Source organism: Astyanax mexicanus, chromosome 25 (assembly GCF_023375975.1).
Source record: "Astyanax mexicanus isolate ESR-SI-001 chromosome 25, AstMex3_surface, whole genome shotgun sequence".
Lineage (NCBI taxonomy): Eukaryota > Metazoa > Chordata > Actinopteri > Characiformes > Acestrorhamphidae > Astyanax > Astyanax mexicanus.
The window spans coordinates 10432325-10454047 of record NC_064432.1 but is presented as its reverse complement, the minus strand read 5'-3'; the positions used below and the strand labels follow the sequence as shown (position 1 = coordinate 10454047).

At 37.2% G+C, this 21723-nt stretch overlaps 1 protein-coding gene across 1 annotated transcript in view; it reads right to left on the bottom strand.

The window, feature by feature from the left end:
• Nucleotides 1-201: 201 nt before the first annotated feature.
• The window catches only part of ugt8 (UDP glycosyltransferase 8), an 85378-nt gene continuing 63856 nt past the window's right edge, over nucleotides 202-21723 (bottom strand). Inside the window, exons 4-6 of the mRNA XM_022681786.2 lie at nucleotides 20467-20543; nucleotides 12410-12629; nucleotides 202-8269 (exon numbers count right to left, since the gene is read on the bottom strand). Coding sequence (XP_022537507.1) covers nucleotides 7909-8269; nucleotides 12410-12629; nucleotides 20467-20543 — 658 coding nt within the window. The 3' untranslated portion in view covers nucleotides 202-7908. The remainder of the gene's footprint in view (nucleotides 8270-12409; nucleotides 12630-20466; nucleotides 20544-21723) is intronic.

The window sequence follows — 21723 nt, the reverse complement described above, 5'->3', positions numbered from 1 at the left end:
TCCCTCCCTCAGAAGAAGTCTACTAGCTAACCCCGCTGTGTAACTCTTTCAACTTAACGTAACATTTATAGGGACAGTGCAGACCCAAGTGGAAATACAAAATTTGTATAATATGTCCCCAAAAATATATTGACCAGACACACACACACATCACGACACATATACACATATACACATATACACATCACGACAAAGCCCTCGTTAAGCAAACAAAATATTTAATGTTTATTTCCGCAATTAGTATGTGGTTTTACATACCGTATTTACAACATTAACACACGACAGACACCTTCAAATATTGAAATCATTACGAAATAAAAAAAAACGAAACGACAATAAAACGTATGTAAGCAGCCGTTAGCTAACTGGATGGAAGTACAGAGTGAGGATAAGGATGGAGGGAAGGGTGGAGGGATAAAAAGGAGGTTAAAATGAGGGTTTTTGCAACATTTTAAACATTTTTTCGGTGTGGAGACGGGGCTGGAAACCGTTCTTCTCGCATACACACACACACAAACGCACACACACAAACGTATACACACAAACGTATACACACACACTTCACATATGCTTGTGTTTTTACGTCAAGCAACCGCCGTTCTTTCTCCTGTTATTAACCATCTATTAATACTGTGATGATTAACAAAAAAATGTAGACGTCCAGAAAAAAAACGTATATATGTTAAATAAAGAGCGTAGAAGAGTGTAGCAGGTCCGGCCGTCTCTCCGGTCATAGCATCGGCTAACGCCGTTCCCGGCCAAAATTTGCAGCCATTTTTTTTTTACATGTGCAGTATTCAAGTATGGACAGAGACGTAGTCGTAGATAATGCTCGGCCGGGAAGCTCGCGGAAAACCCGGCACTGGAACCGGTACTCTGCTGCTGTGTGAGCACTTCTTGCGTTAACTGCAATATATATATCTATGTATATGTGGACTTTGGACCTGTTGGACGTGATTGTGAAGGTTTAGTCAGTGAAATCTTCATCCTCATCTTCATCTTCATCATCGTTTATGAGAGTATATAGTGCAAGTAACGAGTGCACGCTGGACGTAAGGCGCGCTCGATTTTTCCAAAAGCAGAAAAACAGAGGAAAAACATCGTAACTGGCAATGGATATTCCGATTTTTTGCTAAATTTTAACTTAAATTTTAAAAGGGTGGGAGACATAGCAAAATTGTATCCTTATCTTTATGTTAAAATTTTATTTTTACATTTTATTTTTCCTACAGTACAGTAAATAAAAAATACTGAAGTCATCCAGACTGTGCTGTTAATTGCTAACCTGGTTTCTGATTCTAGTAACTCTGACGAAGTTATCCTGTGCAACAGAGGGAACTCTTGGTCTTTCTTTTCCAGGGGAGGTGCTGATAAGAGCCAGTTTCATCGTTTTTTTAAATTGCTTTGAAATTGTTTTAATCGACTGACCTTTGTTTTCGTCTTAACCTCCTAGGACCTGGCGTCCGCATGTGTGGACATCGCATTTTGAGTGGTCTAGACCAGAACACTAAATTTTGCTCTACAAGGGCCTGGTGTCTTCTTATGAGGCCATTATGCCATTAAGAGTTTAACGTAGAGCTTACTACAGTATTCTGTGTTCTGTCGAAACATAATACTAACGTCCACATATGTGGACATCATTTTTATCTTAGAATCTACATCATGTAAAAAGATAATTCTTTGTTTTTACGCCAATCAGGTGCTAATTAGCCCAACAAATAGCGAAGAGAAAAAAAAAAAAAAAAAAAGCATGCCAAGCAAGAATTAGCGGAAGGAGTCTTAGGAGGTTAAAGTATTTTTTTTTCTTAGCAGAGTTGCTCTTTCCATAATATGAATTAGAACATTACTCAAATAGGACTAGTTTGGATGACTTTAGTATTCAACAACAATGCAGAACGTTTTTTAAAAAAATACCCATCATGGTATTACATTTTTTGCCTTATCCCCCATCCCTAGTGTTGTCCTGATTGGCCGGTTGCCATCCTGGCTTTAGCGAATAAGGAATTGCAGGAGATTTGAGATGCTTCCACAACTGTTTTTACAGTTTTAGCAGCACTTCAACCTCAGCAGCCTCAAAAATAGTAGTTCTTGCACAACGAAGTTTGCCTGCATAGCAAAAACCTGAACGACAAAACCAAGTACGGGTTTTGTCGCTATGGATACGTTCAAACGGCAGGTAATAGTGGCGAAAATCTAACATTTTTTCGAATCTAACTTTTATTTCAATGTGACCCATTATCTTAAATTCATATGACCAGTCTAGGCTGTGTAACTGCGCTTCACGTGAAGTTTCGGTTTCATCTTTGTCAGAATCTTAAGAGATCTGAGTTCTATTTCCTCATTATCCCATCAATCAAAACCTTGTTCACAACTGTCGTGCATTTTCCCGTCTCCTCGCAGCCTTTTTTCTTTCTCCATGACATAAAAAAAATATTGCATGATGTCCGATCTTTCCATCTGTGTCACATATGTGACGTAAAAAGATCGCATTTGGACGTAGCTCGACGTAGCTTGGTGTGTGTGGCTGTGAGGAAAGACAGGAAAATGGACAACAGCAGTGAGTGAGGGCTTCACGTCACTGAACGACAAGGTAACAGAGCTCTACAAGAAGAGATTCTAACAAGGATGAAACCGAAACTTCACGTGAAGCGACGCTGTTTCGTGCAGGTGGCCTTAGTTACACAGCAGTGCTAAGTGTTCAGACAAGTGTCAGATATACAGGGGTTGGACAATGAAACTGAAACATCTGTCATTTTAGTGTGGGAGGTTTCATGGCTAAATTGGAGCAGCCTGGTGGCCAATCTTCATTAATTGCACATTATTGCACCAGTAAGAGCAATAAGAGTGTGAAGGTTTAATTAGCAGGGTAAGAGCACAGTTTTACTGCTCAAAACATTGCAATGCACACAACATAACGTGTGACGTACCAGAGTACAAAAGAGGACAAATTGTTGGTGCACGTCTTGCTGGCGCACCTGTGACCAAGACAGCAAGTCTTTGTGATGTATCAAGAGCCACAGTATCCAGGGTAATGTCAGCATACCACCAAGATGGACGAACTACATCCAACAGGATTAACTGTGGATTCAAGAGGATGCTGTCTGAAAGGGATGTTGGGGTGCCAACCCGGATTGTATCCAAAAACCGTAAAACCACGGCTGATCAAATCCCAGCAGAATTCAATGTGCACCTCGACTCTCCTGTTTCCACCAGAACTGTCCGTCACCACAATAAATTATTATGGTCTAAAACAAGGTGTTTCAGTTTCATTGTCCAACCCCTGTAGATCACATTAAACAGATATATTGTATACTGCCTGAAAGAAAGAAAGAAATCTGGTTTGTTGAAAAAATCAGATTTGGGCCACTTTTTTTTTTACGTGCCCTAGCTACCGTTTTCGTCGTTGAGCATCAAATTGACGCATGCTGAGGCTAAATAACCTATTTTTATTTAATCACCTTTATTTTTGAGAGGAATTTAGAGGATCTGAAGTGTCCGGTTCAGAAAGACGAGCGGCGCCCCCTGTGGGGTTAAGCGTTAACTACAGTACTCAAATCCAGTGCCTTCAGGTTTACAGTATAAGGCCTCCTCATGCACAGAACCCACCGATCTGTGGGGAAAATTACACGAATATATATATGTATATATATATATATATATATATACATATATATATATATATATATATATCAGCACTTATTACCTGATTCATTCTACGCAACCGTTCATCACTCACTCAGGACATTTCTTACACATTTACACGATATGTTTTTTTGTTTATTTTGATATTTCGTTTTTTTTTTTTTTTTTTAGCAGATTTAATAATTATTATTATGCCTCGTCAGAACAGGGAGTGTGAGGTAAGGAACTTCCAAAAAATAAAAAAAATAAAAAGAAGCCTAAGCTTAAGATTACGATTAGAAAAGCCATGAATCTCTGTCTGTATCGTCAAAGCAGCATCTGTACAATAAAACATTGTTCAAATAAATTGTTAAATTATTAAAAAAAGGGGTTGTGGATTTTGTGGGGATGCACCGAAGCGAAAACCTTGCACAAAAAAAACTTGAAAACGTGCAGCCGTTTTTGTTCACGACCATTTTTTTTGTTCATTCCATTTATGCGTATTTAGATGACCTACTCGTTTTTTGTCGTCCTTTTCAAAAAAGGATCGATAATATAAATTTTCTATAAAGATTCTAAATAAATGAACGTCACGTCTATAAACACATTGTTAAAAAAAGACACATTGCAGCCATGTTTGCTATGCTTTATGATTTGTAACCATGATGCATTGTAAGAGGTCATTAAAACGTGAAAATGTATGTTTAGATTCAAATATTGGTAAAACTTTCCTATGAATCTTGTACAATTTCTGCAAAAAAATTATATCATCACCTAAAACATCATCAGATTTTCAGTCCAAAAAGTAGATAAAGAGAACCGAAATTAAACAAATAAGACAAAATACTATAATTGGTCATTTTTTTCTTATTCTATTCTTAGGAAACAGATCCAATATTACGTATTTTGGAGTGGAAAAATACGTGAAGCTTTAAAATTTTAGCATTTAGTTTGAAGGTAAAATCAGAGTCAGGTGTTTTTATTAATCAATGGGATGAGCTCAGGCGTGAGTAAGCACCTTGTTTGAGGTGGGTCATGCAGCAGGACAATGACCCTAAGCACACAAGTCGTTCTACTAAAGAGTGTTCTACCAAACGATTTTCCTCATTAAATAATTGACCAGCTCTTTTTTTTATTTTTTGTTTAACTGGGTTCTCTTTATCTACTTTTAGGTCATACAGCTCTGGAAAAAAAATAGAGAGCACTTAAAAATTTAAAACCTCTGGAATATAATCAAGAGGAAAATGGATGATCACAAGCTGATCATCAAACCAAACTGAACTGCTTAATTTTTTTTGCAGCAGGAGTATAAAGCATAAAGTTATCCAAAAGCAGTGTGTAAGACTGGTGGAGGAGAACATGATGCCAAGATGCACGGAAACTGTGATTAAAAACCAACCAGGGTTATTCCACCAAATATTGATTTCTGAACTCTGTAAATAAATGCTCTAAATGACTTAAATACTTTTATTTGGAATTTGGAAGAAATGTTGTCTGTAGTTTATAGAATAAAACAACAAAATGTTCATTTTACTCAAACATAAACCTATAAATAGCAAAATCAGAGAAACTGATTCAGAAACTGAGGTGGTCTCTTCATTTTTTTCTAGAGCTGTATTTATGCAGAAACTTTTAAGCACTTCTGACTTTTTAAAAATAATTTTCTCTCTAGTGGTTTATAATATCTGTTCATAAGAATATGGTACACACTAACTAAATTAAAATTAAAATGCATTTTTTAGCCTATCTTTATGAAGAAAATACTTTTATATTAAACTTTATATATTGTGAAGTATGTCACGATTAGTACTCGAGTAAGTATATGACAGTCATTATAAGGCATTATGTTTATATTTGCCAAATAGTGCATTATTAATACAGGATTCATAGGAAGTGTTACCAAAATATCATAGATTCATTATTAATAACAATTAATAAATTATAATACATTATAAATTACCATATATAATATTACCACTAATAATAATCCAGATACTGTAAGCATAATTCAAATAATTGAGTGTTTAAAGGTAATTATAGCATGAATATATTAATATGTGTCCAAAAAAAAAAGCCAAAACAGCAACTTTACAGTGGAGAGCTAAAACCTCCTTAACTTTCAATAGAAGTCAATGTAAAAATATTTAAATTTAGGCCATTTTGGAGAATTTCTATTGGTCCGTTCATAAGGAAATTTCGACACAGTGTAAGATACAGTTTGATTGTTCAAATTATGTAATAAACTAAAAATGGTCAAAATTAAGATACTTGTTTTTCATTGGACGGTAGCAATATTAATTGGCTACATTTTGACGTGTATAACACGTTATAAACCCTGCTTATGATGCATTAAGATTACTATACTACTATACAGTACTGCATACAAACATGGCTATAATGTGTGTGTTTTTTTAATATGCATTTTTATACATGTGTATAATTTGCATTATGAATGCATTATAATGTGTTATAAAGACGAAGGTGTTTATAGAGTCTTATAGACATGACATTCACAGACATAGAAATTGTTACTGAAAAAGTATGGAGCTTAAAAGCTGATATGAGTATTTGAATCTGCATTATGTTTATTTGAATTTGATTTACTTTCATATATAAATAAAACAAATAAAATGAAATGTTAAATGGTGTAATACATAAATTAATTACAAATTACAAATTACAAATTACGTGAAGCGATGCTGTTTTGCGCATGTGCTTCAGTATTAACGTTACACATAGCCAGGTCATTTCTTTCACTATAGCTACTGTATATCAGCAGCTACGATTAAACAATAACTGAAAAGGATGACACCGAAACTTCACTTGAAGCAATGCTGTTTTGCGTCTGTGCTTCAGTTACATAATTAAACATAGCCAGGCAGTTCTTTCAGTATAGCTACTGTATATCAGTAGCTACGATTAAACAATAACTGAAAAGTATGAAACCGAAACTTCACTTGAAGCGATGCTGTTTTGTGCCTGTGCTTTAATTACACAGTTAAAACATGGCCAGGCAGTTCTTTCAGTATAGCTACTGTATATCGGAAGCTACAATTAAGAAAACTAAACAAGGAATGAAACCGAAACTTCACGTGAAGCGATGCTGTTTTACGCCTGTGCTTCAGTTACACAGTTAAACATAGCCAGGTCGTTCTTTTTAGTATAGCTACTGTATATCAGTAGCTACGATTAAACAATAACTGAAAAGGATGAAACCGAAACTTCACGTGAAGCGATGCTGCTTTGGGCTTGTGCTTCCATTGCACAGTAAAACATGGCCAGGTCATTTCTTTCACTATAGCTTCTGCATATCAGTAGCTACGATTAAACAATAACTGAAAAGGATGAAACCGAAACTTCACGTGAAGCAATGCTGTTTTGCGCCTGTGCTTCAGTTACACAGTTAAACAGTAAAACATAGCCAGGCTGTTCTTTCATAATCACTACTGTATATCAGTAGCTACAATTTAAAAAATGGGCAAGAATGAAACCGAAACTTCACGTGAAGTGACGCTGTTTTGCGCATGTGCTTCAGTATTAACATTACACAGTTACACAGTAAAACATGGCCAGGCTGGCTAGCTTTTTTTTTTTATATCGCTACTGTATTTCCACAATTCCAAAAAACTAGTTTATCTAACAAGCTAAAAAAGAAAAAAATAAAACACTGGGCCAGGGTTAATAATGGGAATGTTTGGGAGGAAGGGGGGGGTGAAGGAAGATGTGGGGGGTGGGGTGAGCTCGAGATCACAATTATTGCATTAGTTTCAGTTATAAACGATAATAAATAGATTCAAACCAAAGATTCATTTGTTTTACTGTTTTTGTACAGACACCTGATGCTCAGCGGCATCGCAACAGCTTCCAGCTTTGAGAACGTTATTGTTATTATTTTTTTTTTATTATTATATGTTTAATCCAATTAAAGCTCCTTGAGAGGATGGAGGTGCGTCAACTCCCACAACTCCGTTCGTGATTGGTCGGAGAAAAGAGACAAAAACATCTTCGCTTTATCTCGAACGGATCCGATCCGAAACCTCTTCGCTATTTTTTTTTCTTTTTTTTTTTCTCCCGCCTGATTTTGGCTTTCAGCTTGCGTCTTCGTGTTGTTGGTTGGTTGGTTCGTTGGTTTGGTTGGTGTATCTGTCTGTCTGTCTGTCTGTCTGTCTGTCTGTCTGCCTGCTGACCTGTGTGTTTGTATTCCCTGTGTAGGCCCCGCTGTGCATGGCATGTAGTTAGTCTCCCCACTCTTTAGCGTAGCATTAGCATCGGCGGATCTCCCGGCTCTTATTTGAGCTTCTTCTCCGTACTCTTTACGTGGCCGTTCCGTTTGTGCTTGCCGTTGGGGATCCCGTTGTGACAGTGTCCGTTAGCCTTCTCCGCCGAGGCCCCGCCCCTCCCCACCCAGGCCCTGAGGAACCTGCCTATCCGGTACAGGACGTAGCCAACCAGCAGCAGGCCCACCGCCATCACAGCAGCCACGTCCAATAAGAAGTACTGGTAGGTGGGGACGCTGTAGACGGCCGAGCGCAGGTGCTCCGCCCCCTGGTGGCGCAGGATGTAGCTTATCCAGTAGACGGCGCGAGTGACGGGGTGCCCGGGCTGATCCTTGTGGATTTCCGACAGCTTCTGCGCTCTCTCTCGGTACCTGGGCGAGAGACAAGATAAAGATATCAAACATGAAACAATATTGAAAATGTGATATTTCATATAAAGAATAGCAATGCTGAGGTAAATGTATGATTAGAATTCCATTACTGAGGTAAATGTGTGATTAGAAAATCCCTCCTGAGGTAAATTTATGATTAGAACAGCACTACTAAGGTAAACTTGTGATTAGAACAGCACTGTTGAGGTAGATGTATGATTAGAAAAGTACCACTAGGGGAAATGTATGATTAGAACAGCAATGCTGAGGTAAATGTATGATTAGAAAACCACAGCTGAGGTAAATGTATGATTAGAAAAGCACTGCTGAAGTAAATGTGTGATTAGAACAGCACTGCTGAGGTAAATTTATGATTAGAACAGCACTTCTGAGGAAATTTATGAATAGAACAGCACTGCTGAGGTAAATGTGTATTTAAAATAACACTGCTAAGGTAAAAGTATAATTAGAACAGCACTGCTGAGGTAAATCCATGAGTAGAACAGCACTGGTGAGGTAAATGTATGACTGGAATAGCACCACTGGGGTAAATATGTTATTAATATTCCGTTACTGAGGTATATGTCTGATTAAAATTTCATTCCGGAGGTAAATGTATGATAAGAACAGCACTGCTGAAGTAAATGTGTGATTAGAATAGTACCGCTGAGGTAAATGTATGATTAGAACAGCACTCCTGAGGTCAGTGTATGATTGGAACAGCACCGTGAAGGTAAATATATGATTAGAACAGCACTTTTGAGGTAAATGTATGATTCGAATAGCACTGCTGAGTAAATATATGATTAGAACAGCACTGCTGAGGTAAATTCACGAAAAGAACAGCACTGCTGAAGTAAATGTGTGATTAGAATAGCACTGCTGAGGTAAATGTATGATTAGAACAGCACTCCTGGGGTAAATGTATGATTTGAACAGCACTGCTGAGGTAAATGTATGATTAGAACAGCACTCCTGGGGTAAATGTATGATTAGAACAGCACTGCTGAGGTAAATGTAAGCTACTTTCAGCTTCCGGCTTGAAGGTACTGTTCCAATTCTTAAAGGGAGGATTTCACCTCTTCCTCTTGTAGTGAACTCTGTTCTAAGGGGAAGATTTACACTCAAAAACAAGGGTTAGTGGTACAAAAGTGAAATGGGATTGGGCCCTATAGTGGGAGCCGTTTATCTGCAAGTGAACATTTCGACCACAAGGTGGGGACACCAAATCACAATCCCACATTTCTGAATGGTTCCAGCATGTATTTAAACCCAGTCTGGAATTCCATTCATATTAGTGTGGTTTATGTTGTGTAATCTGAACATGCACAACAGGTTTTGAATTGACTGAGATTTAACCCGATGCACATGGATAACAAAAAAAAGTGTTAAACAAACCAGAATATGTTTTATATTTTAGATTCTTCAATGTATGCACCTCTTGCCTAGATAGAGATAGCTAGCTTTGAACATCTTTAACAGCTTTACGAGGTAGAGCCACCTGGAATTTAGGCTTTCAGTTAACAGCTGTGCTATTTGAATAATGTTCTAATCCAGATTATGGCAAGAAACGCTCAACTAAGTAAAGAAACGAAATTACTATTTTGAGTTAAGTAAACATTTTTTGAGCACATATATACATTCAAACAGATATCTTTGAGTTGAATCAACTTATAATAACCGACTTTAGTTGGGCACCATTGGCAGCTTCTTTTCCATTGGCTTCTGGGACGATCCATTTGTGTCCAACAGTTTTTGACTAACACTCACCATCAGTGTTTAGTCACCCCCCCCCCCCCCCACAGGTCATGTCATGTATATATATATGCCAATTTTTCTTCGTCTACTTTATTAAAAATATTAAAATTATGCATTTCTTTGATTTTACCAAATTGAAAACCTCTGGAATATAATCAAGAGGAAGATGGATGATCACAAGCTGATCATCAAACCAAACTGAACTGCTTAAATTTTTGCACCAGGACTAAAGCAGCATAAAGTTATCCAAAAGCAGTGTGTAAGACTGGTGGAGGAGAACATGATGCCAAGATACATGAAAACTATGATTAAAAACCAGAGTTATTCCACCAAATATTGATTATTTCTGAACTATTAAAAACTTGAATATGAAGATGAACTTGCTTTATTTGCATTATTTGAGGTTTGAAAGCTCTGCATCTTTTTTTTTTTTGTTATTTCAGCCATTTCTCATTTTCTGTAAATAAATGCTCTAAAGGACTTAAATATTTTTATTTGGAATTTGGGAGAAATGTTGTCTGTAGTTTATAGAATAAAACAACAATGTTCATTTTACTCAAACATAAACCTATAAATAGCAAAATGAGAGAAACTGATTCAGAAACTGTAGTGGTCTGTATATGGCTGTATATTTCATATATTTTGTGTTCTGCTCAAGTTGGGCAGAAATAAATTAGTTATGTAATGCTTACTAAAACCAATTAAGTACTTGAGATAAATAATTTTGTAAATAAATATATAAGTTCTGGAAAACCTAAATTGTTTTATATTTATGTACATATATTTCTTGAATTCATTGTACTTAAAATTTCCATTACTTAATCTTAACATTTCTTAGGTAATCACTTGCAATGAAAGTTTTAAGTTTACTGAACTTTTAACAGTTTAACAGTCAAGAGCTTAAAGACTAAAAGAAAGTATCCTCAAGTGCAGAGGAAGTCGCAAAGACCATCGAAAAATGCTAGATGATTAAACTGGCATTCATCAGGACCGTCTCAGGAAAGGAAGACCGAGAGCCTCAGAAAGCGCTAAAAGTTAACAGCACCCCAGATAAGAACACCTAAATGCTTCTTCCTAGAGCTTAGATGGGGCCCAAAAAATCCAACCCACAAACTGTCATTATGAGCCCAAGCCCGACCCGACCCGTAAACTGTCTGTTTTAGGGCTGTTTGAATGAGCGAAATATGATCAGAATTATTATGGTAATTAACACTGTAACATAGAAGCATAGAACTATTATTTAATTTAAATTATTTTTAAGAACAGCTACACACAGTGCTGCAAGTCAAACGCGGACAAGCGGAGGAGTTCACGTGCGCCCAGAGCTACGTGATTATAACATTTTATTTTTAATTTTTCATTATAGTTTAATTTTATTTAGTTTTAATTTTTTCTCCTACAGTTCAGTTCAAGTTTTAATTGTTTTTTAATTGGAGTGGGCTTTCTGCAGTTTCTCAATGTTTTCTGTCGTATTTTGCGGCTAGCGCGAACGCTTTAAACGAGAACAAACGCCACGGACCACGAGGTGCCGCGCGCTGCCGCTGCTGTGCCGAAACTGAATCCCCGCTGAATCCGACTCCGCTTCGAGAACAGAATCGGCACAACACGGCCCGCTGTACAACTCTGCGAGTGAAAACATCGCTAATAAATAAATTTAACATGAAAATAAGGGGAATTCTATCAGTAATTTCAGTTCGTTTTAGTTCGTTTTATAAACACACAATACAGTTCCAGTTTTTCTTTTAATTATAGTTTTTATTAGATTCAGTTAACACAAATGTTTTTTCACTTTCAGTTTTCGTTATTTCGTTCGTTTTTGTAAACAATAATAATTGGTTACTTAGCAACATTGTGATTATCACACCAGAGCTTTAGTATAGTCAAGAACCACCCACTTCACTGCGCTGTCCGCCGTGGGTGGTAATACACGTTTCGGTGACAACCTAAACAGGTATGGGCACTCCCAAGCCATCCCCCCAGGGTATGACCAGTATACAGCATACTACTGTTCAATGACTTTTGGCACAAGAAATCCCATTTATATAACAGCTTTACTTTATTACTTTATGATTAAAATAGCAATACTGAGGTAAAAAAAATGATTAGAACAGCATTGATTGAGCATATGATTAGAATAGCACTGCTGAGGTAAATATAGGATTAGAATAGCACTGCTAAGGTACATTTATGATAGTATAGTATATTAATAAACTGACACACAGTACTTTTGAACTTTTCTATCAGTATCAGTATCAGTGCATTCTTGTGCAAATATTCCCTCAGTGACGACTTAACCTTCTCTTTAAACTTCGGTTACCTCAATTCCACAAATGTTAAAATGTAACCAGACGCCGTGTGTGTGTGTGTGTGTGTGTGTATTACCTGCTGTCAGTGATGACATTGACCATGGCAGTGTAAAGGTCCTCTTCGCTCATTCGTTTCCACTCCAGCATGATGCCCATGCCTTTGGCCTGGACGCGGGTCATGGTGTCGTAATGGTCCCCGAACAGGGGCACGCCCACCACCGGCACGCCGTGGTACATGGCTTCATAGATACTGTTCAGACCCCCGTGGCTCAGGAAGGCGCGTGTGTTTTTGTGTCCTGTGGCATATTAAAAAAAAAAAAAAAAAAAAAAAAAAAAAACAAGACAGAGGGAGATGTTTAGCTGAGTGGTCGCTCTACAGAGTTTATAAAAATAACGGCGTAATATTGGGTCCCATGACTTTTGGCATTGTCATATGTAAGGTATAAAAAAAGCTGCTTGTTTGCAGCCAGATGCCGCCGGTCACGATCACGACCCACCCACTTCACTGCACTGCACTGTCCACCGTGGGTAGTAATACACGTTTCTGTGACAACCTAAACAGGTATGGGCACTCCCAAACCTTCCCCCAGGGTAACACTTCATGACCAATATACAGTATACTACTGTTCCATGACTTTTGGCACAAGAAATCCCCTTTATATTACAGCTTTACTTTATTATTTTATGATTAAAATATCAATACTGAGGTAAAATAATGATTAGAACAGCACTGCTGAGGTAAATGTATGATTAAAATAGCATTGCTGAGGTAAATGTATGATTAAAATAGCATTGCTGAGGTAAATGTGAGATTAAAATAGCACTGCTAAGGTAAATATATGATTAGAATAGTAAGGTTGAGGTAAATGTATGATTAGAACAGCACTGCTGAGGTAAATGTGTGATTAGAATAGCACTGGTGAGGTGAATACATGTTTAGAATAGTACTGCTGAGGAAAATTTATGAGTAGAATAGTACTGCTGAGATTAATGTATGATTACAATAGCATTGCTGAGGTAAATATATGATTAAAATAGAAATGTTGAGGTAAATGTGTGATAAGAATAGCACTGCTGAGGTAAATGTATGATTAGAATAGCACTGCTAAGGTAAATATATGATTACAATAGCATTGGTGAGGTAAATGTATGATAAGAATAGTAATGTTGAGGTAAATGTGTGATTAGAATAGCACTGCTGAGGTAAATGTATGATTAGAACAGTACTGCTGAGATTAATGTATGATTACAATAGCATTGGTGAGGTAAATGGAAGATTAGAATATCACTGCTGAGGTAAATATATGATTAGAATAGTACTGCTGAGGTAAATATATGATTAGAATAGTATTGGTGAGGTAAATGTATGATTAGAATAGTAATGTTGAGGTAAATGTGTGATAAGAATAGCACTGCTGAGGTAAATATATGATTAGAATAGTACTGCTAAGGTAAATATATGATTACAATAGCATTGGTGAGGTAAATGTATGATTAGAATAGTAACGTTGAGGTAAATGTGTGATAAGAATAGCACTGCTGAGGTAAATGTATGATTAGAATAGCACTGCCATAGTAAATATATGATTAGAATAGTAAGGTTGAGGTAAATATATGATTAGAATAGTAATGTTGAGGTAAATATATGACTAGAATAGTATTGGTGAGTTAAATGTATGATTGGAATAGTAATGTTGAGGTAAATGTATGATTAGAACAGCACTGCTAAGGTAAATGTATGATTAGAATAGCACTGCTGGGGTAAATATATGATTAGAATAGTACTGCTGAGGTACATTTATGATTAGAATAGTACTGCAGAGGTAAATGCATGATTACAATAGCATTGGTGAGGTAAATGTATGATTGGAATAGTAATGTTGAGGTAAATGTATGATTAGAACAGCACTGCTAAGGTAAATGTATGATTAGAATAGCACTGCTGGGGTAAATATATGATTAGAATAGTACTGCTGAGGTACATTTATGATTAGAATAGTACTGCAGAGGTAAATGCATGATTACAATAGCATTGGTGAGGTAAATGTATGATTAGAATAGTAATGTTGAGGTAAATGTAAGATTAGAATAGCATTGCTGAGGTAAATGTGAGATTAAAATAGCACTGCTAAGGTACATTTATGATTAGAATAGCACTGCTAAGGTACATTTATGATTAGAATAGTAATGCTGAGGTAAATGTGTGATTAGAATAGCACTGCTAAGGTACATTTATGATTAGAATAGCAATGCTGAGGTAAATGTATGATTAGAATAGCACTGCTGAGGTAAATGCATCCCACTTGGGAGATGCAAAGTTTCAAGCCAACTGTGTACACAGCCTAAATACAGGTTTTCAGCAGGTACGGCTCAAAGACGGAGTGTAATCTGTGAAACTGGATTTGTTAGATGTTGTTTATTTGATCTTTTCTCAGCATTCGTTTGTCTTGTGTGGGAAAAACAGTCCTGGCCTGGTTCAATAACCTGTGAAAGCATCCTGTGAGGATACCTGGGTGTGTTTATTTGTTTTAGTTGATGATTAACCACTGAATAAAGTCGTGTGATGCAGTGGTGTCACCCTGAGTGCAGTCTGATATCTGCCATAGCTTTCTATTATACCCGTGTTTGAGTTCTCTGAGGTTTGCGACATGTCTCTCCTTTTGTAAGTAGTGGAAACGTGATGATTTCCAGATTTCTAACACATTTTATCTACATATTTCGCATAATTGATGATTACCTACTAGCTAGGTTTAGCCCTGTTACACAGTCCCACCAGCATTAGGAGGGTGAATGGTACTCTTCAGTCCTGAGTAGCATTGCAGAGGTAAATGTATGGTTAGAATAGCAATACTGAGGTAAATTTATGATTAGAATAGCCCTACTGAGGTAAATGTGTGATTAGAATAGAACTGCTGAGGTAAATGTATGATTAGAACAGCACGACTGAGGTAAATTTATGATTAGAAAAGCACCGCTGAGTTAAATGTGTGATTAGAATAGTACTGATAAGGTACATTCATGATAAGAATAGCATAACTGAGGTAAATGTACGATTAGGATAGCACTGCTGAGGTAAATTCATGATTCAAATAGCACTGATGAGGTAAATGTATGATTAGAACACCACTGCTAAGGTAAATGTATGATTAATATAGCACTGCTGAGCTAAAGGTATGATTATAATACCACTGCTGAGGTAGATTTGTGATTAGAATAGCACTACTGAGGTAAATGTAAGATTAGAATGGTATTGCTGAGGTAAATGTAAGATTAGAATAGCACTACTAAGGTATATTTATGGTTAGAAAAGCACTACTGAGGTAAATGTAGGATTAAAATAGCACTGCTGAGGTACATGTATGATTATAGTAGCACTGCTGAGGTACATTCTTGATTAGATTGCACTGCTAAGCTAAATTCATGATTAGAATAACACTTCGGCTTATTTTAAACTATGTTACACTAACGTGCCAGATGTCATGGGACAGCTCTGTGAGTGAGATTGAACACTGGCCAGCATGTTCATAACAAGGATATGGTCAGAGGGATTGCTGTGACAAACATTTAAACCAAACTAGCCACACGCTCTACAATAAAGAGTTACTATATTCACTGTACGGAACAGAAGCCTTATGTTCACCATGTCCAGGAGCTCCACCCACTTTTCTACTGGACTACTCTACTGGACCATCGCACAGTGGAAACACACAGTGTACTGTGGTCAGACCAATCAGTATTCCAGATCATTTTGGTCAGAAATGAACGCTGTGTGCTCCAGACAACAAACAAATAGGACTAAAAGGACCATCCAGACTGTTATCAGTTCAAAAGTGCAAAATTCCTGCTTCCACCTATTACAGCAAGTTGTCCAGACCCTGAAGCAGCAAAGCAGCCTCAGAACATCACACACACACTACCACCACCATGTTTTACTACGTTCAGTATGATGTTCTTTTTCTGAAATTATGTGCTAATAGTTTTACGCCAGATGTAACGGGACACACACCTTCCAAAAAAAAAAGTTCCACTTTTTGTCTCCAAAGTCCAAAAAATATTTACCCAAATTTCTGGAGATCATCAAGATGTTTGTTGGTAAATGTGAGACGGGTCGTTGTGTTTTTTTTTTTTTTTTGTTCAGCAGTGTTTTTATCTTGGAATTCTCCCATGGAGACCATTTTCACCCAGTCTCTTTATTCTTATTATTGAATCATTAACACTGATCTTAACTGAGGCTGTAAGTGAGACCTGCAGTCCTTTAAATGTCCTTCTTTTGTTTGGGACCTCCTGAATGAGTTGTTCATGCCCTTTTGGAGTCATTTTGTTCGGTCGGCCGGTCACTCCTGGGAAGGTTCACCAGTGTTCCATGTTTTTTTCTCCATTAGTGAATAATAGTGAATCACTGTGGTTCTCTGGATTCCCAAAGCTTTAGAAATGACTTTATAACCTTCTTTTCCCTTTTGCATGTCTTTCTGTTGGTTCTTACATTAGGCTAAAATGACCCTAAAGGTCTAACAATAAGATTGAATCTGCTACAGTGCTGGATGTCTAAGTGTGTGTGTGTGTGTGTGAGTGTGTATGGCCGCGAGGGACAGCGTAAAGTATGGTTCGTGTCATAGGTTTCCGCAGGCAGGATGTGACCCAGACTCTAATTAGCCATGAGCTAATTTGTCAGACTGTCCTATAGAACTGAACAATATATGGACTGTTCAGCGTTACTGCAATACTGGTCTTTGTAGTTCCGCCAACAATGTGTTTTACTGTGAGCACTACAATATAAAGTACCAGTCTAACGTTTGGACACACTTTCTCATTTAGTGTATTTCAATATTCCTTAATGCAATCGATTTTCTACGGTGCTGATTAACATTAAAAGACATGAAAACGATTAAGGTATATATATAGTAAGAAATCACGTTGTAAACGGTTAAAAAAAGTGCTCCATTGCATTTCATGCTTAGTGACCGCAACTCTAAAATGTTAGTAAATGCCCTGATTTTTTTTTATGTGTCGTTTGAACAAACTTCCAATTTAACTACTTAGAAACCTACAAAACAGTCAATCATCAGCAGTATAAAGAATAAAATAACATCGCTGTTTCTTAAATGAGCTGCTGGCGTACCTTCACTGCGTGAAAGTTTCGTTAGTATGGTTTAAATCGGATCTCCGGTTGATTTTGTGTTTTACCAAGACCTTAAATAAACACTAGGGAAGCACGGTTTGACAGGGTAGCACAACTGGACAGAACACTAGTCAAAGCGGGCGCCGTTCGCGTCAGATTTTATGATATAGAGCGGAATCTGGGGCTTCGATGTGGTGAATCTGCCCAAGAACCGAATCATCAAGTCTGACAGCAGGTAGGCGTTCTCTGCTGCAGTGCTGTTAGCCAATCAGAGGCGATATGTTTGCATGTACATGAATATTCATGAGCAAGAGTCGAAATCCTGTCTTTCTTCAGAGACCACTAATCCAGTGAACTAAAGCAGGGCTAAATAGAAACACCTGAGCACTTTTTTTTCCCACAAAAAACGTCCCACATGGTATTCATTTATACTAGAGACCACAACTAGACATTTTAAAATGAACAAAAAAAAAAACGATGGAATGAGACCTTTAAAAGTTTTCCATGATTGGTCTCCTTCTGTTGGACTTTAACTTCTTTTAAATGCTACTTTTAAAACATTTATTTAAAACATTTATTATTTATTTATACTTTTATAACATCTATTTGGGTTGGGAAAAGGCGCTATATTATAAGGCGCTATTTTAGCAGCCGTGTATCGTGCAGCTTGATTTAGGGTGTGTCAGAGTGTTTTTGCTGTCGTAACGACAGGAAAAGTATACCTCGTGCGTCTCAGAATACTCAAAAGGCATGTACTAATTCTCTTAATTAATCAGTTAATGAGTGAGTTTTGGGCGTAATCAGTGTGTCACTTGCCTCATATTACCTTTCTTTAAGAGCCAGGTGTGCTCTGACTTTGGCAGATTGCTATTTTAATGGCACAACGCTTCTGCGCTTCTCAGCAGAGGAAACTGACCTGCTCGGGTTTGTGCACTGCTGCTCTGTGTCGACAATTCACTGCCAAGATAGCCATGAACGTCTGACGGTTGACATTTGTCTAGGTTTTAGTAAGTCAGTGGCGCACCTGCATTTTCCTTTGCCAAGTTACACCAAGCGATACATCAGAAATTGACCTGAACACACCTCACTTCGAGACCACCACGCCCACTGGTGTAGATATATATTTAGAAGCACTGTTGCTATTTAAACAATGTGAAAATAGCTGTTTGCAGGTTGTAAGATAGCAATAAACATCGCACTCAAGGTCCAATCAGTGCATACCTGTAATCATTTACATATAGATATAGATGCATGCACAGTTTTGAGTTTTGCAGTTATCTGGGACCTACTTTCTAGTGGTCTCTCTCTCTCTCTCTCTCTCTTTCGCTCTCACACACACACACACACACTCAGCACATTGAGGGCACAGCTTTGTGTGTTGTAATACAACAGAGACATTGTCCAAAAAGAAAAAGAGGTGGAGACTAGAGAGGAAGTGTTGAGATTTGAGCACACACACAAACACACACACACACACACACACACACACACACACTAACACACACACACACACAAACACACACACACACACACACACAGCTGCTAAGTAAGCGATGACAAAGTCTATGTTCAGTAACAACGTCCAACCCTGTGTACAGTGAGAGAATACAGTGGAGGAGGGGACTCTGCCAACAGGGACAGAAGCCAGTGTGTGTGTGTGTGTGTGTGTGTGTGGTTTACCAGCTGCCTATTCCTGCCACTAAAAAAAAGTGATTACTTTCATTCTAAAAGTATTTTAAAATGAGATAATATCTCAAAATAGTGGGAAATCATCTCAAAATGATGCGACAGTTAAAAAAATAAAAATAATAATTTCAATTTTTTCCAGATATCTCGAAATGAAATCATATTTCAGAATACCAATAATGAGACAGTATCTCAATAAGATACAATTATGAGACAATGTCTCATAATAATCTTAGTATCTTAAAAGAATGAGATAAAATCTGAGACATAAAATGAGATAAAATAATGTCATAGTATCTGATGAAGCAACAACAAGCAATAGTGAGATAATGTCTCAAAATAAAGTTAGTATCTTAAAATAAATTAATGATATATTTAAAATAATGACACATTCTAAATTGAAGAGAAAATATCTCAAAATAAATAAAGATATTATCTTAAAATAGTGAGATAATGTCTCAAAATAAAGATAGTATCTTATAATAACGAGTTAATATCTCAAAATAAAGATGGTATCTTAAAATAATAGGATATCTTAAAATAACTTAGTGCCTAATATAATGTGATAATCTCTTACTTAGCACCTAAAATAATATCTTAAAATAATGAGATAATATCTCAAAATAATGACTTAGCACCTAAAATAATGAGATAATATTACAGAATAACCTCAAAATTACCTCAGAATAATGAGACAGTATCTCGAAATGATGAGACAACATGTCAAAATAATGATATTACCTTAAACTATTGAGATAATATCTCAAAATTACCTTAAATAATGCATTAATATCTCAGAATAATGACACAGCATCTCAAAAATTGGCTTGCACCACGGTGGTTGCTATGATGCTGCTAAGTGGTTGCTAGGTGTGGTTGTTAAGGTGTTGCTGTGGTACCTGTGGTGGATGCTATGCTGTTGCTAAGTGGTTGCTAAGGCGTTGCTATGATATCCAGGGTGGTCACTATGGTGTTGCTAAGCAGTTGCTAGGTGGTTGTTAGGGCATTGCTAAGGTATCCATGGTGGTTGCTATGGAGTTGCTAAGCAGTTGTTATGGTGTCTGTGGGGTTGCTAAGATGTCCAAAAGCAGTTGCTAGGAGGTTGCTAAGGTGTTGTTAGGTGGCTGCTGAGGTGTTGCTAAGTGTATAGATGTAAATAATGACTTAACACCTAAAATAATTGAGATAAAAATTCAGAATAATATTACTAAACATCTAAACATCTCAAAATAATGACTTATTATCTTATAATAATAAGATAGCACCACAATATAACGAGCAGGATTTTATATCAACTTTTGAAATATTGTCTCAAACTAATGACTTACCTAATAAGTCATTCTGGGGCATCCAGTCCACTAGTTTAGTGTTGTTTCCGAGGTTACGGGGTGGAACTCCGGAAAACCTGCAGGAAGAGAGACATAGTATTCAAAATCATGTGACCATAAATAAATAAGTATGGACTGATAACTATTAATCACACATATTTCTGTGATTAATCATGAATAATTACATTGCTCCTTCTTAACACAGAATCTTAAAAAGTAGATTTCAGTTCCTGCAGAAACAGCAAGTGTGATTGCAGTGTTGATTTGCAGCTGGTTGCTATGGTGTTGCTAAGCGGTTGCTAGGTGGTTGCTAAGGTGTTGCTAGTGCAGTCTCTGGATGTGCTGGGTGTCAAAATGTTTGACCAATAGCTGATTTATCCAATAGCTCCTCCGTACACTCGCAGTACTGGAGTCAATTTCTAGCCAAACCCAGGCCTGATTACTGCCACACCTGTTCTCAATCAAGAAATCATATAGACCAAATAATCCTTAAAAGCGAGACATTATGCCAAGATCCAACGAAATTCAGGAGAAATGAGAAAGAAAGTATTTGAGATCTTTCCGTCTGGAAAAGGTTATAAGCTTTGGGACTTCAGCGAACCACAGTTAGAGCTGTTATCAACAGATGGAAAAAACATGGAACAGTGGTGAACCTTCCCAGGAGTGACCGGCCGACCGGAATTACTCCAAAAGGGCATGAACAACTCATCCAGAAGGTCCTAAAAGAACCCCGGACAAGGCTTGACTTTCCTCAGTTAAGATCAGTGTTCATGACGCCACCATAAGAAAGAGACTGGGCAACAGTTACCTGCATGGCCAAGATAAAAACCACCTAATTTCAGAAAACGTTAACATCATACCGTCTTTAAAACATGGTGGTGGTAGTGTGTGATGCTCTGGAGCTGTTTTGCTGCTTCAGGACCTTCAGGAAGACTTGCTGTGATAAATAGAACCATGAATTCTGCAAAAGATCCTGAAGGAGAATATCCGACCATCTGTTCGTGACCTCAAGCTGAAATAAACTTGGGTTCTGCAGCAGGACAATGACCCAAAACACACCAGCAAAATCAAGTTCACCTCTGAATGGCTTTGTAGTGGCCTAGTCAAAGTAAAAACTGACCTGAATCCTGTTAAGATGCTGAGGCATGACCTTAAAAAGGCGGTTCATGCTGGAAAACCGTCCAGTGTGGTGGAATTACAATAATTCTGCAAAGAAGAGCGGAAAAAAATCCTTTACAGAGATGTGAAATACTTAAT